This window comes from Seriola dumerili, unplaced genomic scaffold (genome assembly GCF_002260705.1).
Source record: "Seriola dumerili isolate Sdu_G_001 unplaced genomic scaffold, Sdu_1.0 BDQW01000056.1, whole genome shotgun sequence".
NCBI lineage: Eukaryota > Metazoa > Chordata > Actinopteri > Carangiformes > Carangidae > Seriola > Seriola dumerili.
Genome location: NW_019174311.1, coordinates 5782184 through 5801367, shown reverse-complemented (window position 1 = coordinate 5801367; position 19184 = coordinate 5782184). Strand labels below are relative to the sequence as shown.

Genomic DNA, 19184 nt, shown 5'->3' with positions numbered 1-19184 from the left:
TGTTGTAGAAAAACAATGCTACTGGACATACAGCCTATTAACTGGTATTTCCAGCCTCAATCTTGTGATGATGATGTGCACACGAAAGCACGCAGCAGAATTCTCCAGGCTTTATGAAAAATATATTTTAATTCAGTTTAATATGAAAGTGTATTCACACTCACTGACAATTAAGAAATAAAGATTGCACAATTTAATAACAAATGCATTAACCTGTTTGAGTGAAATTTAAAATAGAGCAATGGAATTAATGTTGATGGTTTAGATATGAAAATAATGGTACAAACCCTGAGAAAAACTGTAGTCACCAGTCATCATTCAAAATTAATATCTAAAGTGGCTTTTGTTCTGTCCTGTATGTACCACAAAGCATCAAATTGTACTTTCATTGGAAGAAATCATTAAGTGAAGATATGTTTAATACAACACAATACTCTGCTCTATCTTAATGATGACTTTCTCCTGTAGAGTGAAGTATGGTAAACAGAAAACCATTCATTTGGCCCACAAATCACATTTTTGGTTATTTGGTGTTCCTCAAATAAAGTCAATGAAAAAGAAATTTTGCCCAAGGTATATTTTATCATTTCCAGGTCGTATTTAAACACATCATGTTTAAACACACAGTACACACCAACACAAGAGTGAATATCAACAACAATTAATATAAAACTAAATGGATGAAATTTAACAAGGGCATTTTTTCCAACACACTTCCAATATTATAGTAACAAGACAACATGAAAACTAAGCATGACAATCACTGCGTACAAATATAAAAAAGAACTATTTCAGATATTTTCCAAATACAGCAATGTATCATGTACAAGTTATGTTAAGAAAGATTTCAAAGTTTTTGAACTATAAAAGAACTTAAATTACAACATATATTTACATATGAATTCATATCCTGCACCTTCACAATGTTTTCACACAGTTAAATCTACATTTCTGCAAACATTTTATCACTAGTACATTCCGTGGAAAGAAAGCATGTCTCTACATCTGGCCCAAGAATGCCGCCAATACTTGGGGCATGGATTATGGCAACCTGCAGGAAACTAGTCTCTTCAACTCATAATAGTTTTCTGTTTTTCCAATGTAGCTATATACATTACAAATATTACAAATATTTACAATGACAACTTAAACTGTAAAAAATTCTAACAAAGCCATGGATAAAATTTTTGTACATGTATTAAGTGGTTGAAAATAATTAAAGTAGGGACCAAGAAGATATGGTGGTAAAAACAGACTACATTAAAACAGGCTAAGAGATGGCAAAACATTGCACTGGTAAATAAATATGATCAGAATAAATAGAATTGTATGTTACTCTTGGCATCAGTTTAGCACTTTCTATTTTATGTGTAGAGCTACAGTATATGGAGGAAAATGGATTATACAAACAGTGACAAATTTGTAAATACATGTGGCATACTGGGTGCTGACCATGTGCACACTGGATTTTTGCAGATCTGTTAATTGTGTGTTAAGACTGACATGCTTTAATCACCTTATAAAACAAGATTTTATGAGGTAAAAATGAGGTAATAAGAAAACTAAATACAATGTTACAACTGCATGACTGTGTGTGTGTGTGTGTCTCTCATTCTTTTTGTGGGATTTGGGGCTATACAGACATTACATTTTACCTGACTAGAAAATGTGTTTGTTTTTCTTTCCCTTTTAAAAAATTATGATGGATAGTACAATGTCTTTACATAAATACAGCCACTAAAAATAACAAAAGATATAAAGAAAAGAAACAATTCAGCTGTTTATTTATGACGCTAGTTAATCTAGCTAGTTAACCACTGTCCACCTGTCATTTCGAAACACTTTCCATAATTTCCTGTTTCCTGTCAAATGTCAAATATGTGATCATTTAAGTATTATTTACCACAGCAGCTGTTTATCTAAAGCATTACAGTGATTTGTTTAAAGTCACAGATGTGCCTCTGAAAATACCTTTAGGCAGATGTAGATAAGTGGAGTGCCAAAACAGGATGCTAATTAGCTGGGCCGAATACTTGGTGTAGGACAAGATATATTAAGGTTCAATAACAGGTGAAAACAGTAAACAAATTTACCTAGAGTACAAAATATAGATTACTATCTCTATTTCCTTCAGACCTACTTTCACAAAATCCATTTTCTTCATTCCCATTTAAGTCTTCAGCCACATTTACAACAACTCTCACAAGAGAAGTTTGCCATTGCGATGAATTTTCAGAATTTTTCCAAGTCTCTGTTTTGCAGTTGCAAGTCCTTTCTTTGGGCGTTTCCCTAAATTAAAATGAGAGGGGAAATACATTAGAAAATATTCTATCACATAGATCAACAATTATACTGTCAATGTTTTAAGTTTATGCTTACCTTGACCAATTCCTGTTGTGCCTTGGCTAGCTAAACCTGCAGGGGATGCACCAGAGTGAGAGCTGCTGTTCTGCGGAGACAGGGAAGGTCGGCGTGAAGTGAGGAATACACCAGGGGCCATGGCACCACTACCTCTAGGGCCTCCGGGGCCAAAAGGTCCTGGTCCTGCTGTATATTCATGGTCCAACAGACTAGCAGAGTAGTAATCCATCCTCCTTTCTGGGCTGAAGTCTGCTGCAGACTCTGGAGCAGGTGGTGGGGAGGGTGGGGCGGCCTCAGTCTGAACAGGCGGAGGAGTGACTACTGGAGCAGGAGGACGCTGCTTTTTGGTGTACTTCCTTTTAGCGGGCTTTTGCTGCTCCTGAATCATAATTTTAAAACAGAAATAAGAGTTATTATCTTTTATTGAAAGATACTTCTACTCCACATTATTCACTGGGCACACTGTAGGAGCGAGGGACATATTTGAGTTGAATTCCTGTCTCTGTCCAGTTTGCCACAATAGTGCATTATTGCACAGCATCCTGTAAGGTAGTAAGTTTTTTTGTCTTGACAATAAATATTCAGAACAAAGTTACAGAGTTGTGCTCTTGTTTGGTCATATCATGTTGGACAGACTTCCCTGCTAGCCCTCTCAGTGACTAATTGTTATCCTTGATAGTTGCTACAACACACACACTTCTAAGGCCAACATACTTTTTTCCACCCAACTTACTTGTTGTGCCAGCTTGGCAGCAGCGGCTGCAAGTCCAGTTTCTACAGATGCGACTCTAGCCCCTTCCCTGGCTGGCCGATCTTGTTTGGGAAGGGTGGGCATCACCCTGGCTATAAATAAGAAGAAATTTGAAAGATCAACCTTTAGAAAGCTAAAAAGCAAATCTGATCCATCTTGCTGCTATGTTTAAGCCAAGTACCTTTTGGACTCCAAGGTGTGTCATCCCAGTTTTTCTTGCGCTTCATCTTAGCCTTGTTAGCATGGTCTTCCTCATCAGACTCCAAGGACGGGTAAACTTAAACATTTGATTAACATAATTAATCATTGGATTGATCAATAAAGGATATAAACATCAGTGCTTGTAAAGCAGCAGATGTAAGTCACTGATTGTATTGCTCACCATAGTCTGAATCTTTAAAACAGGTTCCCAGAGTCTCTTGCTCATCTGGACTCTCCTCATCACTAAAGTGACGAGCCGGCCGTTTAATTGGCCGTTTCCCAGGCCGCTGGATGACAGGTTTCTTCTCAGGATTTCCTGTCTTTTTGACCCCTCCAGTCACCCACACAGCCCTGCCACCCTTTTCTTTGACCACCCCTAATCCCTCTGTCAGGCCTCCAGAGATAGATAAGGGAGATGAAGAGGAGGAAGACGAGGATGAGGAAGGAGGGTTGGCCATGGAGAGCATGCCCTGAATGGCATCACGAGTACTGGGAGAGGCTGGGGCTTCCTCACTGAGAAAAGGACAGAGTTAAGCAATCACTCATCGTCTCCAAAATAACCTCCTAAACACAGGACAGAGCTAAAGCCACTACAAATATGTGAAATATTCAAAGGTTATTGGATTCTTTCAGCAACACGCTAAGACATTTATTCCCACTTGTGCTCAAAAATTGCTGTAGTTTAGTCACTGGTACCCAAAGATCAGGAAGTGTGTTTCAAATACAGACTGTAGGTTCAAACAACAGGGAAATCAAATTACGTGTAACTATTTAAATAAATGTATTTTAAAATACCATGAGAGACTCTTCCTGAGTTTGTGTCTTAAATAAATAAAATAATAAACAAATCACTAGTAATCAAGGAAATCTAACCTAAGTGTTGCAGAGTCCAAGCCTGCCACTTGCTTGCTGGCCTTCAATAAGTCCAGAATGCCCCCCGCGCCACCCTTCACTCCGTGGGCAGCCAGTGCCTCTTCATCTGTGGTGTAATCCTCCTGAAGCCACATGCATAAACATGCCATGATTACTATTGAACCAAAGCTAAACTCAAAGCCATAATGTAATCACAATCAGGAAATCTTTACAGATGTAAAGACTGGAATGGCATGTGTAAAGTAAATTTTTCATCTTGGAGACTGATTTACTGACTTACACTGGCTACTAAAGTTTAAAGATGGCAATTCAGCATTGGCTCCACAAAACCTGATTGGTGTAGCCTTAATGATCTCACCTCAATGTCAAAGTCTACCTCCCCTGGTTCTCTGATGCGATTGGGGTCAGAGCAGGGTTTGGCTCTGGGCAGCTTCCTTGGAAGACCTGAAGGCACGTTTTAACAGTTAGGTTACAGTAACAAGGTGGCTTTTGACACCATACTACAAAACTATATTAGGTACTACATTTAGCCAACAGTTCAAGCACTCTCATTGACTTTGTAGGCAGGGTAAAAAAATGAAAGAAACATATGTCCGTATGATAACTTCTACATTAATTTAAGCATTCTTAATACCATTGCTTTAAGTCAAATGCTAACCGCTTAGTTTCTTTTTTTTGCTAGGTCCTGCAGATTTGCGTCGTGGAGGGGGGGTCTCATCAATCTGCAGCTCATCTTCAGACTCCAGGTCAGACAGACTGGATCCCTCCATGGCAAGATGTTTGTAGTTTCCAGCACTTCCTGCACCATTACTGCTGCCATCCTTTTTACTACAGCAAGAGAAACAGCAGGTATAAACCCCAACCTTTGGTTTGGAAGGTAAGGTGACAAAAATAATTGGACCACACCAAGTAGCTGCTATCCCTTACCCTTGGATTTTTCCATTGGTCAGCACAAGTTTGAGCTTGCTTTTATTTAGCTTCCCTTCAAACTCTTCTAATGGCAACTCCAACTGGAAAGAAAGATACAATTGCAAGCAAATATGAGGACAAAACCTTCATACACAAAAAATAGCTAGACAAGCATTCCCGATTTAATAGCAAATCTCTGCAAATCCCATACCTTGTTCTTGTTTTTGGATTTGCCAGGTTGAAATTTCTTGAGTGTATGTTTGGTGTGGATCTCAATGAGGTCAAGTTCTCCTGCTTCTGCCTTAAGTAGCCCCTTTTGACTCTTCTTCTTGGTTCCTGGGGGCCCAAGACCCCCAATCACTTCTTTGGGCTTGGGTCCTTTCTTTTTTCCAGGGGGGCGTCCTGAATTTTGAGAGGTGGTCAGAGGAGCTTTAGAGAGTGGTGAACCAGGAAACTGAGGTCCAGTACGGCCAATGTTTTGCTGGAAGATGTCCTATCAAAACAGAGAGTAATGATTGGTCAGTAAAAAAGAAAAAAGGGAAGAAAAAATAATATTTCTACATACACAGTTAAAAAGTTAAAACAAAGTTAAAAACATGCCCTACATTTCAGTGAATCTACTTTTTACCTCAACCAGACGAATCTCCTTGGCCAGGTCCTTCACTAGTGTCTGAGTATTGATGGTTTCTGGAATCTCCACTTCATGCTCTGCTAAAGCCTGAGGGTACAGAGATAACTATCAATCATCTCAGACAAAAAGTTACATTTAGCTTAGCACAAAGGCAGCAAACAAGGATACAGCTACTGTGGCTCTGTGAGATGGTAACAAAATCCAACAACCAGGACCTCTAAAGTTTGCTAATTACCACTATCTTGCTTGTTTAATTGGTACAAAAATGGAAGTCCTTCTTTTCCATTCTTTGTGCTGAGCTCAGCTAAGCTAACCCAGCTGCCGGCTGTGACTTCATATTTGAGGAGAAAAGAGAAAAGAGTGGTATTGATGTTCTTGACTAACTCTCTGCCAAAATGCTTTTTTTTTTTTTATATATATATATATTTTTTTATATCTGTTTCAATTCAGTGTTGCCTTTTGAGATGAAAAACATCCTGTGAATTACCTAGAGGTGTAACAATTCTGAAATTGAGTATGAAACCTCCCCCTCCACAAAATTACCCCCTTTTAAAATGTGGTACTTCCATTTAATGATTTACACACAAATGTGATTTCATGTTATATTAATTTTGCTGTTGCACATCTGCTCCATTTGTTGAAGTTTCCAAACTCTATGGTGCTAAGTCAAACAAATTCCAGCATCCCAATTTTACAGTTGGTTATGGAGGGAAATAATCCCAGTAATGAAACAAAGAGGGAAAAGAGGAAAGAATTATATAAAAAAAGAGTAAAGCTAATGCAATCGAATAAGATTTTACCTACCTCTTTACGGGTCCAGCTGCGGAAGGCATTGTTCAGGGCCTTAGCCCCATGAACCAGGTAAGTGGCAGGGTGTCTGCGATTTTCTCTCAAACCTGTGAGAAAATAGCACATTGTTAATAATGTCACAATGATAAACAGTAATCACAGACTACCCAAGTAGTTCACATAAAGAAATAACATGAATATTATGAAATTCACTGAAATCCCTCACCTCTGAATGTATCAAGAAGATGCTTTCCAACATACCAGCACACAGTCTCAAAGTTGGGAAATCTGAACAAGTCTGCTGTGCTTAATCTCTTCTCTATTTCATATGCTCTAAAAATTAGGAAAAGTAAGACATGAATCATTATTAAAACAAACTTGCATTACGCAAATTCCAACAGAGTCGGTGTAATGTGTGGGAGACTCCAGAGAGGTAAATGTCTGTCTCCAAAGTAGCAAGGATCTGCCAAATAAGATAAGATGACATGAATGGTCTTCAAGAAACTTACCGCAGCTGCATGTCAATGTTGAGACTATGCAAGAAGTTTCCTCCAAAGGCCAGGCAGTCCACTGGAGTCAGGACAGCATGAATCCACCCTGGGAGACAAACAAATTACAAAAGTGTAAACATTATTTATCAGATTTGTCTAACTATCACTACTCAGCTAAACCAGCAAAAACATTTCAGCTTACCTGTCGGTATGAACAAGGTGTTTCCTTGTTTGACAGAGCACTTGTAACACATATCAACCTGGTCTCCAAAGAACATCTCATTCTGGTTAGATGAAGAACTCCACCTCTCAAAAAGTGCCAGGTTGGCTGGGGTGGGGGAAATCAGGTAGAAGATTTTCTCACCCTGAACAGACACAGAGAGATCTCTTAAAACAATACCAATTTATAAAAAAACGAAAAACAAAAGATTAAATAAAAAAAGAAAAAATCTCTCACCCTCAGGACATGGTACCATACTGAGGTGCCTCCAAAGTCAATGTGGAAGTCTGTGTAGCTGTCCTTCACTCCCATTAGGCAGTACTTCTGTACATTGGGGCGTTCAAACACAGACTCCTCAGGCCAGAGGTTTTCAACCCATGACAGTTTTCTCACAATCTTTGGAGTCTCCACCAAGTTTGAGAGCCTAAAACAAGTCCAATACTTGTCAACCGAACAACACAACCATTTACATTTATTCATTTTTTACATCAACCAGATTTGATTAAACTCGAGTAACAACAAACTGGATCAAAAAGACAAACTGAACTGTCAAAGAAGTGAATATCTTTGCGTACCTGGTCTCAGAGAACTCCAGGCTGATGACATTAAGCACTCTGTCTCTGTTGGGGCTGTTGTAGTATTCAACAAAGTCTCCCAACCGCATTTTCAGGTCACATTGGCGAGACACATCAATCACATCGATCTCTTTGTCTGCACCTTCAGTTAAAACAAAATGAATAAACTTGAAAAAAGTGTAGATGACCAAGTTGCCAAGATGACCAGTTACCAACAGAAAGAAGAAAACTAATTTCAATTTCCCCAATATACATCATCCCTAAAAATCTTTAAAAACAATACAGATTAGATGTATCCAAATGTAGAGCTAAATGTGTCAAAACTTTACCGATGTAGTGCTCTACATCACTGACGCTGAAAGATGATGGAGGAAGGGTCATGCCTAGGCCATCCCGCCTCAATACCATCACAGGAACACTGAATGAATGTTCTTCAAGAAACTCCACCGTCAGCTGGGCCCCAGATGGCTTTAGCAAGACTTCATCCGCACTGTCATAGAAATACAGACAGACAAATGAACAACACAGAATGCTTTACAATTATGTTATAGTAAGGCAAAGGCTCTCCAGCCAATCAAAGAGCAGAAACTGTCAGAGGATGGTAAGTACTACATCGACACTACTACAATATAATGCAATCAACTGCAATAAAAATTCTACAAAAAATATCTTATGATCACACTTTTAGTTGTTGAATCAACATGACATGTACAATACAACCAGAACATCATTTAATGTAAACATGTAAACAAATTTTGTAGGACAGTGGGAGAAACTTACCTTGGGAAGGTGCGGCTCCGTAGCTCTCTGACAAACTGTGGACTGCCTGTCTTAACGGGCCGACTTGGATCTCTTCCTCCTGCAGCAGTAACATCTGTCTGCTTATTGCCTCCACGGCGTTTGCGCACTGAGAAAAAGGAGAGACCGATAACAAAGATCAATAAACGCATTATGTAGTTAAGCAAACCAATAAGATCAGAATGATTTCAGAAAGGTATACATAGGAGTGGTAACTTACTGACAGATGGCCCATGGGTGACCTGACAGTTGGGACAGTGATACAGGTCAATCTCAGCTGCTTTGTCCTCTTCTACTCCAACACAGCTACACAAAATATCAGATATCATATCAGAGGAAGCATGTACAGAAGAGCTAGGTAAATCAAATGTGATGGGCCCAGTACACAGTACATCATGCAACTAAAACAACAGACATAACAACATAATGAAACACACAACATAATATATAACATACATTAACAACAATACGATAAACAGTGATAAATCTGAAAATGACCTACCTTCCATGGAACCAGTCTTGACATATATCACACTCGATCATGAAGCGTGTCACATCATATGGCAGGCGACACAAGCAGTACACTGGTACCGATGCCATATTGAGTTGTATGTGTGTGAACTAGCTATCAACCTTTAATAATGTGAGGATGTCAAAGTCTAATTCAGGAGGTAGGGACTATTTAACAAACTATAGACTTTATTACTGAAGTAGAAAGGGTAATGTTAGTGTTTAACTGAACTGTATATCTGTAACTTCACTTCCGGATTCTTTTAGTAGATACACATGTCCAGTAGAATTCCCCAGGACACCTGCTGAAATATAGAAGCAAGACAAAACTTGTAAATAGCCAGCCGTAAGACACAATAACGCAACTGCATTTCAAAACTCATTAATACATAGGGTGAACACTGAGGAACACTTCGCACAGTAAATATCTAACCTGCTGAAACCTGAGGTGCAAGCTCCGTCAACCAGCTAGATGGCGAAATTAGTTAACGATTCGTTTCAGAAGTAAAACATTACTCTTTCAGTATCAAACTTTCTCATATTCTTCAATTACAATTTTGGAGAGATAACGGATATTTTCTGTGCTTCCCAAATTTTAAAAAGGAAAGATTTTACTTCTGCTAACGAATTGTTAACTGTAGCCAACTGGCAGGTTGTACTGTTAGCTCGCTGTTTGTAAACACGCTATGTGTTAGCAATGTTAGCCAACAATGTAGCTATCCTAAGCATTTGCTAAGGTCTTAACTTAAACTTATACAATAAAAGAGTTTGTGCTATTAATTTAGCTTTTAAACTTGAAACATGCGCTACTTTCTCTGGACATAACTGCCAAACAAAGAAACGTCGTTGTGATCAAAATTGATATTTAACGTTAGCAACTCACCGAAATCTAGCCGCGGCAGGGCCAAGCATTCAAAAGCCGTTGTAATCCCTACGCAAGCTCGGGGTTAGCTGCGGCCTTATTATGCAACGTAAATTATTAACAATTTTCTTCACCACATTTTTGTTTATCAACTCTGTATTGCCCAATATAGAGGGTAGAACCAGAGGTTCACACTGGACCACAAAACTACAACCTGAAGCGACCTAAACGAGCTCAATAACTACAAATAACGGCGTATTTAACTGCATCAACGCCATTTCAAAGGCAGCAGCGTCAGACCGTTGTTCGTCACTGTTCGCTGTTGAAAAAACAATAAAGTTGTAGACAGTCAAGTATGGAGTTACATTCAGGACAAAACGTTGTGGGACGCTAATGCGGAAACAAAGTTGCAGCAACCAAATTTTAGACATAAATAAAATAAATAAATTTAACATTAAAATCTTAAACAGAACATACCATGTAATCCATGTTTTGGAAAGGTTTAAAATGAATATTAATGTGATTTTCGTGAGCTCAACAAAGAAACACATTTTTTCATGAAAAAATTTTGTCTAGAAAAACTGGTCAAATGGCCATGCCATTTTGAGAACAATTTAGTTTAGTTCATCTATTTGCGCAGAAATTACAACAAAATATTACACAGTAGAAAATATATATTAATTGTGCAGGAGAGTCCTCCCTTTCATTTCAACAAGTCAATCAATTCAACAGAAGAGAACGTTGTATTTTTAAATTAAATGATTAAAACCTTTGGCAAATTCCATTTACATAAAATTAAATGATCAAATAGAAAACACAACATTACTCTCTTTCTTAAAGAGACACACCCAAACTCTTTGTCAAACCTCTAAAACACAGACACAAACTTTAAAATCTACAACATTATTAAGTAAATTTTTTGAATATACATATGCAGCCTGCCTTTATATTAAAATATTTACTTCTCATATATTAATTGATTTCTGTTGAAGGAATTTAAAGAGCTTCCTGCATTATAAATTTCTTTTTCCACATATTTTTTGTGTATAATGTATAGACTGTATATAGAAGTTACCTCCTCTGGCACTTTGTTTCCTTTTTGTTGTTATAGGTTATGTAACTTTAAATTGAAACAGTAATTTGTAATTTGTACATAAATATAGATAAATGATTAAATGACAATAAATTTGTTCATTAATAAACACAACTGTAAAATGTGCAAAGTAACCAAAGATTTTGAACTCTGTATATAAATTAATTACATATCATCTAAACTTTTTTTCTGACAGGTTACAAATGACAAGAATGATTAAACTATACATTTATTCTCAACTGGACATAAAGCAGATTAGACTACACCTCAAAATGAATTTAAAAATATATTCAGCTGAGAGAAAACAAATTATAAGGTGGCAGTAAAAAATTGAATAAATATTGAGAATGTAATGTAATTGTCTCAAACTGCACATTTTACTTTTTAATGTATTCATCAATTAAAAACAATGTTTTACTTTTAAATTGAAGCATTTCTAAATAAGTCAGGTTTGTGCTCATGTGTTTTTGAATATGTAATCCCTTTACTACAAATCACAATTGCTTTCAATGCATACCACAATTTTTAGATTTTGAAATTATTGGTTCTACATTCATTTTATTTAAATATGATAATCAGCTTCCACAGAGCGTTTCATATTTTCAATGGATCTAACTGAAAAGAATCAACTCATTAGAATATCTAATTTTTATTATCATTTCATATTCTTCGATGAAATGCAGTGCAGACCTTGTAATTCCATCCTGCTTTTTTACTGCCTTTGTTAGAGCCATTTTATGTTAGTTGCATTGCAGCAAATTATGGCATGATACAAAAAAAAAAAAAAACACAATGCCATAATTTGATGTTTAACATCATTTATTTTGATTAGTTACAAAACATAAATAAAATCAACAGTTGAATTAGTTACAATTTACAGAGGCTAAATCACCAGCAACATACCTTGTTTTTTTCTAGGTTTCTTTGCCCAAATGTCCTTTTGTTATTGGTTCTCAGTCATGCCATTTGGGACTCCCCAGGTTTTTGTTGCTTTAATTTGGAAGTTTATTATATTTGACCTGTAGCCCAGCAGCTTATGTCATGTACCATCAAGGTTTTCATGGTTCAAAACTGAAATAAGATGTCAAAAATGACCAAAATTCTCTGAATATAATCTTAAATGACCCTGGCCTGTCAGGACTCAGAGAGGTATATCAAGGTAGGGGAGTCCCATGTAAACAGGGATGAAAACCAGTGTTTTCTAGTTTCAAATAACCTCTGATTTATAATGATGAGAACACAATTTTACAATTTGTACAACCCCATTTCAAAATACAAAAATAATCTTTATCTTTTAGATAACATTTTGGTAACACTTCAAGGACAAAGCCAGCTCCACATCATGAGTCATGATCGTTTAGCTGTAGCTTGCAGTCAACATGTTAGTATCAGACATGACAGCACAGTATCTCACCTTCACTAATAATGAACTACATCTCTGTGAAAATGTGGGTTGTCTTGCAAAGCAACAAATACAGAAAACCATTATTTTACTCTAGATTATGCAATTGCAGTTTCTGAACAACCATATCCTTTAGCACAAACTAGCCCTCCATACCCATTCATGTTTTAAATTTATTTGACTCACATTTAGCAGTCTTTAACAACCTGTACAATCTCCTGTTTTCTGTGGCACATAATTTCTCTATCATTAATAAAACAGAAATGCTGCTTTGACTACAGGCTATTCATTATGCCAAAAAAATTATTAATGCCTGACCATCAATGGTCAAATGTGTGTATGGCTAAGTGCACTGACAATCCAATAAAATGTACAGTAATATATCTGCTGCTGATATATTACTCTGTGTATCTTTGCAACTACAAATGAAGTGAGTTTAGAAATAGAGGAATGGAACATTTTTAACTTGAGTAAACCTTTTGTAGTGTGCATAAAGCACAATTATGGCCCACAGTTCAAATCTGACAAATGTATTCACACTGACAGCCTATGGTTGAAGACTAAATAGTTCACGATTGAAATAAGGAAATTGTACAAAGCCAAACAAAGTTGACAAATAGGCAAGTGAGGATCCCACAACAGTGTTGGACATCAAACTTACAACTGGTATATGATCTAAGCTCTCACTTTGTTTCTTCAGGAAACAAGCCCAAGACATAGGCAAAGTAAACATTTTCAGTCGGGTACAGTGACATTTGAGAGGCTGTTTTGCAGTTTGCAGTTTAAAATGCCATATATCATGGGACTATCACAAAGTTTTCTCACACAGAAAAAGTATACACTCACACACTCACAAAAAATGCAGTAATTTTAAAAGGCAATATGGGAATAACCCATATGGTCTCCCCAGTCTTTAATAACTTGGCAGTTTTATTTCTTTTTTTGTTCTCCTCCTCAGCATGACACTGTGATATACTTTGATATGCGGAGCTCAAACTGAAAGCACAAATGTCAAATGTGAAAGCATGTCATACTGAAAGCAAATGTTTGATTAATTATCTCAGTAGGCTGCAAACAGTTTGCACTCAGGCAAGTCAAGTTAGTCATAAGGTCATGCAGTCTTGGGCTGAGTGCACCCAGGTATCCACTGAACATAGACGGCATATTTCAATTTGCCATCATATCAAAAATTAATCTGAGTTTATATCATATCACTCATGGTAATTCAGACTGCTTCTATATTACAAAAATAAAATAATACAAATTAAGCACATGCTGTATTGTGCACGACACTGCAACAATGTATTTGGTTGTATTGTGGTAATGATCGTAGCCAGATAGCTTTACCGTGCTCTACTGCGTAACATGCTGTTTAATTTTTTTCATTGCCCATTGAAACACCTTGTGCTGGAGGCCTACAGTTTTAAAAGATCATGTAGAGATCATGAAAAAATGCTCTATGCGTCTCATTTTCATCAATGTGCTTCTACAAAAATATTTTATGCCTTGCAGACAGATCAATACAATACATGCTGATCAATTTAGATGACCATTACTAATTGCACTTTTAAAATTGATAGTCCTTTCACTGTAAGCATCGACAAATTAAACAAAAAATGTCAACACACTGTCAAATATTTTGTCCTTCTTGTCTCTGCTTAGGGAGTTCAGGTCCAACTAAGTTGGTTTGAAAACAAAAACATGAACGTTAATTTGTGTCAAAGGACATAAGGGATATGTACTTGGATAATCCATAAACACTCACTCACACTCATAATTGCACTCACTCATACATTAAAGAATTTTTACATCTTGACACCCAAACATACCATGATTCATAAACCCCAGCTGCTGTGTTCCATATTACCTTCTGTCTTGTACATACTAGAATCTATCATCTCTCACATTCACTCTCCATCTCATCCACAAGTACACTGGAATCCATATATTCATTGCAGTCACAACTCTTTCACGCATACATGGAACTAACACTCCAAATGGACCTGCTTTACGTCCTGATCAACTTAGTATTTCCATCTGTTGCACTTTCATATTGACCTCACACTTCGCCATGGTCTCATTTCTGTCCCAGAGGAAGAGTCGAGGTGGGGGGTGTTGGGTGAATTTTGGCACTGGAAGGTAGAGCAGCAGTAGAGCAAGAGGAGGAACAGGTGGAACAGGATGAGGAACAGGAGCAAAATGTCCCCCCAGTAGCAGCAGTACTATCTGTGGGTGCAGTGGTGTCACTGCCGGGCAGCAGAGATGCGGCTGTGGACACTGGAGATGTGGGCATTTGGGAAGGCAGCAGTGGTTGGCTTTGAGGTGGGGAATGGGGCAGCTGGGTAATGGGCTGTGTCTGTGGTAGCGACTGAGACTGTATGGGAGTTTGCATCCGGGGCTGTGGTATCTGCTGGCGGAGTGGAGACTGCTGATAGGTCATCTGTTGGAGGGGGAGAGACTGATGAAGATGTAAACTTTGCTGCATCTGTGGCACCTGAGCCATGTGCGTTTGTGGTGGAGGTCCTGGAGAGGGCAGGGTGGACAGGCTTCCTCCACCTGTGTAATGGGAAGGGGCTGCCACAGGCAAGCTGGTAGGGGTTGGGGATGCCTGGGGATTCAGTGGTGCCACTGGAAACCAACCTGGTGGAGCCACCTGTATGGAATATAGTAATAGTACTGAGGGAATATAACAGCACAAAAATAATACTTACAAATTGTTCGGGTTTGACATATATAAAAGAATAATATAATAATAATAATATTAATGATAATATATAAATAATAAGAAGTAAATCCATAATGTGTCTTTAATGAGAAAGACCTAGTGATTATTAACACAAAAGCACAACCTTATCTACAAAATGTATGATAATAGAAGAACAACCTGTCCTGACCATAATATTAATTATGTTTATTTGCTTTCTTGTTGAGAATAAGATGAGAAGCATGATACCACTCACATACTATTGCCAGCAGCCAGTTGTCTTCAGTATGAATAAAGACTGTAAACGGGGAAACAAGTACAAAAACAACAAGTTGCAGTTTCACAGGGGTTATGTGCCAGATTATTCCTTGTATAATAGGCAGATTTTGTTTCCTTTGGACAGAACCAGGCTAGCCGTTTCCCCGTGTCTTGCTAAGGTAACAGGCTACTGGCTGTAGCCTTATATTACATGTAAAGACGTGAGAATGGTATCAATCCTCTCACCTAATTCTGAACAAAAAGCTTTAAAGGTTATGTAAAAATGGGATACATCTTATAGAGTGTAGTCCTACCTCAGTTGGCTGGCTCCAACCTCCCAACTCCTGCACCTGCTGAATCTGCTTGATCTGATTCAGTGAAGGCTTGGGTGGGGCGGGGCCCACCGTCTCCTTTGTCCAATTATCAACAAGTTTGTGCAGTTCATCGGTGAATGTGCTTTTTCTTAGAGGACTCTGATCTGTGGAAAAATGACGGGACACACATCATACCACTGATTGTCTTTAAATGGGTTGTCTCAATTTGTCACTACTAAACAAACAGTACCTCTTTTCGCAGGCAGTGACGGGCGGTGCTCTGGGTTGCAGTATAGGGGCAGTCTATTCTGTTCACCCCCTGAGAAACTACTTGACTGCTGAATCCCTAGTTGAGAGATACAAGAAATAGTTACACAGACAGATAGCATAAAAAAAAAGAGAAAGAATAGACAAAAAAAAAAAAAAACCTTACCAGAGTGTGTAACTCCATTGTTATCCATATGAGAGTGGGGCCGGGGCCGGAGTTTGATTTTGGCTGGCCTGGGCCTGCGAGGAGAGAGGACAGGAGGTGCTGTGGGAAGAGGAGGGGTTCGGGAAAAGGAGACAGGCAGACTCTGCCTTTGGTCTTTGAGGGAACGAAGCTGTCTGTACAGTTCCTGCAACTCTCTGTTCTGCTGCGCCTGAAGGGAAACCACCTCTCTGATGTGCCTGTAGAGGAAGAGATACATAACAGTGATAATATTTGTTATGCTCTGTAGGCAAGGAATGGTAATAAATGGAGACATAAAATAGAAAATATAATAAATGATATGAATAAATGACAAATATCTTGTAAACTCTAAAATAATTTTAGTTAAATGTCTCCCCCCACTGACTTACTTCTCTCGGAGCTTGTGTAGCTCTTTTCTCAGGTCTTCATCCTCCAACTCGCTCTCATCATCATCATCGCTGCTGCCTGGAGGTGAGTGGCTGTGTCCATGACCTCGAGACAGATGGGCCATTGCTGGGGTCCTCTTACTTTCATCCTTCTCCCCTTCCTTTGCCCGAGATCTCCTCCTCTCCCTCTCCAAATGAGGAGACACTGGGGAGCTGCCAGTCTGCCCATCCTCTTTTTTCATCTCAGCCTGGGTAACAGAGAAACGTCCCACTTTCCTATGAGTGCTCCCATGGCCTGATGGGGCATCCTTTGGGGGAGAGGTCTGGGGCACTGGAGTCACCTGAAGGCAGAGGATGTGGTAGACATTAGCTGCTTGTCCACACTGCTCTAAAGGCTCACACTAATGAGTGGCAGAGATAAAAATCTGTACTCCTCCTCCTACCTGAAATCGTCCTTTGCGCGACTGAGGCGGATTTAGAGGTGCTGCCTCCTTTTCCTCTCTAAGTGCCTGGCTGCTGGAACGTCCATCTAACGAAGAGATAGGGATGAAAAACAAAAAGGGGAGACAAGGACCCAGAGACAAGAACAGAGACACACAGGTATAAGGAGCACATAGATGACAAGGTGGACAAACACAAAAGCAACAAAGAAAAATGTACATGACAGAGAGACACACAGATGCACACGGACAGACATGGGGCACGAACACAAAGGCACAGTGTTAAAAATCACCCACCAATGTCACACATCATCAACTTTGTGACTTACGTGACTTGCATTCAGGTCTATGAAATATTTAAACATATGATGAGTTCAGTAGCAGACATTTGTCTAAATTATAAACAATAAACGGAAAAATAAATTTAGGTTTTTGGGATGTAAAAACACATGCTTAAGAGAAATGTGTTATGGGCGTGTGGGAAGGAGTGGTAAATGCTTGTTTCATTAAAAACAAAATTATAATGAGTCATTAAATAAAAATTAAATAAAACATTGTGAAAATGCAGTTGAATGTTTACAATAGTGTACCCCCACCCACCCACACATCCACTCTCTCATTCTCACTGACTCACCATTGTCCCACTCATATACCAGACAACAAAGCCCAATATCAAATTTGAGATCTATTTTCAGATCCACAGTGATATTGTTCAGTGTGTTTGATATTTGGGGTTACTACATTAGCAAAGTGTGTACATGGATAATCACTGCATAATTTAAGACCAACATAAAAATATGCAGCCTGAAATAGGTATTACTTACAGATAACGATCCATTATTAGTCACTCGTGTGGAGCATAACATATTCGTTCATGCATGTGCACTTGTAGCAAAGGATCTAAGCTACTGCTACACATATTACACATATAAACACAAATACATGCAAGATGACTGGAATACTTAAACAGTGTGATAAAGCTTAGGTATATGAAAAGCCAACCCATGTACAACAGAACCTGACTAGCTTGTAAGCCCTGGGTAATGTTCACAATATCTTCTAGAAATGATAACTTTCATCATAATCTGCATATTTCACACAGATAACGCAAATTAAAGTAATCTTCATAAATTCATTTGCTACAACTACAGCACATAGTAGAGTATCAGGGAGCTGACACAGAGAGCGTACACATATTCTAAATGACAAGTGGTTACATAATAGCTTAGCAACTTAGCATCTATCTTATCTGCGTTGTGACGTGAGTTGCATGGTTCTCGCTACATTGAGCCAACAGGTGGACGTGAGGAGGTGAGATGGTTGCTGCTGGCAGTGCCTGCGGAATTGGGGTGGGGAAGGGGGGGTGTCATATGAAGGGATATGTCCTGGGCACAGTCACGGCCGGGCTTTGCATTGCGATGGGCATCAGATTTCTGATGCCAACCTCTTCCTACAATGTGCCACTTTCCCACCCTCCTCTACTCTCCACTGTTCTCGCCCCTGGGTGAGTAACCCATGCAAAAAGAAAGATTGCCAAGAAAATGAAATTTAGTAAAAAAGGAATTCACAAACAAATAAAATGAAATTAACAACAATAATGTATGTAGAGATGTCAACACTGACATTACATGGGGATTATAGTCACATAACAATATGCAAAAACAGAATTATTTAGCTGTAAACATTAACATCCATTAACATTAACAGTTATTAATTCCTGATGGTTAAGAAAGTTATTTTACTATGTTAAAACTAGTACTAGATATTAGATTTAGGTCCATGCCCCAACATCGCATTCTCTCTCTCTCGCGCTCTCTCTCTCTCTCTCTCTCTCTCTCTCTCGCTTGCTCGCTCCCTAAGAGGACGCTACCTTGCTGGACTCTGGGTTTCTTGAACAAGCTGGCGGAGTGGCGCAGTTTGCACGCCCAGTTTTTGAATTTGCGAGTCCAGGATTTCTTGCTAACAGGATTTCTGATACTAGGACATGTCAGGTTTAGGCCAAAATATCCACCTCCTGCATTGTGCTGCTGCTGTCCATGCCGGAGGGGGATCGGGTGCTGATTGGGGGGCCACGTTGCGTCTCCAGTGGTACTGGTGTCAGAGTGTGGGGGTACAGCCTAGAACAGTCAAGACAATTAAGAGTGGCTGCATGGAATTGAGACATT

General features: G+C 38.6%; 2 protein-coding genes across 2 annotated transcripts in view; both read right to left on the bottom strand.

Moving 5' to 3' along the window:
- Nucleotides 1-196: 196 nt before the first annotated feature.
- phf8 (PHD finger protein 8) lies at nt 197-10270 on the bottom strand. The gene is made up of 22 exons (XM_022741693.1): nt 9993-10270; nt 9102-9414; nt 8820-8905; nt 8582-8708; nt 8131-8291; nt 7802-7943; nt 7464-7650; nt 7209-7371; nt 7025-7112; nt 6742-6848; nt 6531-6622; nt 5724-5813; nt 5307-5588; nt 5114-5196; nt 4845-5014; nt 4545-4630; nt 4187-4308; nt 3495-3826; nt 3294-3389; nt 3095-3204; nt 2380-2740; nt 197-2289 (listed from the first exon to the last, which is right to left on the bottom strand). The coding sequence occupies exons 2-22, from the start codon at nt 9197-9199 to the stop codon at nt 2201-2203; spliced, it is 3072 nt and encodes a 1023-aa protein (XP_022597414.1). The 5' UTR covers nt 9200-9414; nt 9993-10270; the 3' UTR covers nt 197-2200.
- A 1644-nt stretch (nt 10271-11914) lies between these two features.
- Nucleotides 11915-19184, bottom strand: part of wnk3 (WNK lysine deficient protein kinase 3) — a 28614-nt gene continuing 21344 nt past the window's right edge. Inside the window, exons 19-25 of the mRNA XM_022741829.1 lie at nt 19031-19136; nt 17023-17108; nt 16583-16920; nt 16176-16411; nt 15993-16088; nt 15743-15906; nt 11915-15119 (exon numbers count right to left, since the gene is read on the bottom strand). Of these exons, the coding sequence (XP_022597550.1) occupies nt 14544-15119; nt 15743-15906; nt 15993-16088; nt 16176-16411; nt 16583-16920; nt 17023-17108; nt 19031-19136 (1602 nt within the window). The 3' untranslated portion in view covers nt 11915-14543. The remainder of the gene's footprint in view (nt 15120-15742; nt 15907-15992; nt 16089-16175; nt 16412-16582; nt 16921-17022; nt 17109-19030; nt 19137-19184) is intronic.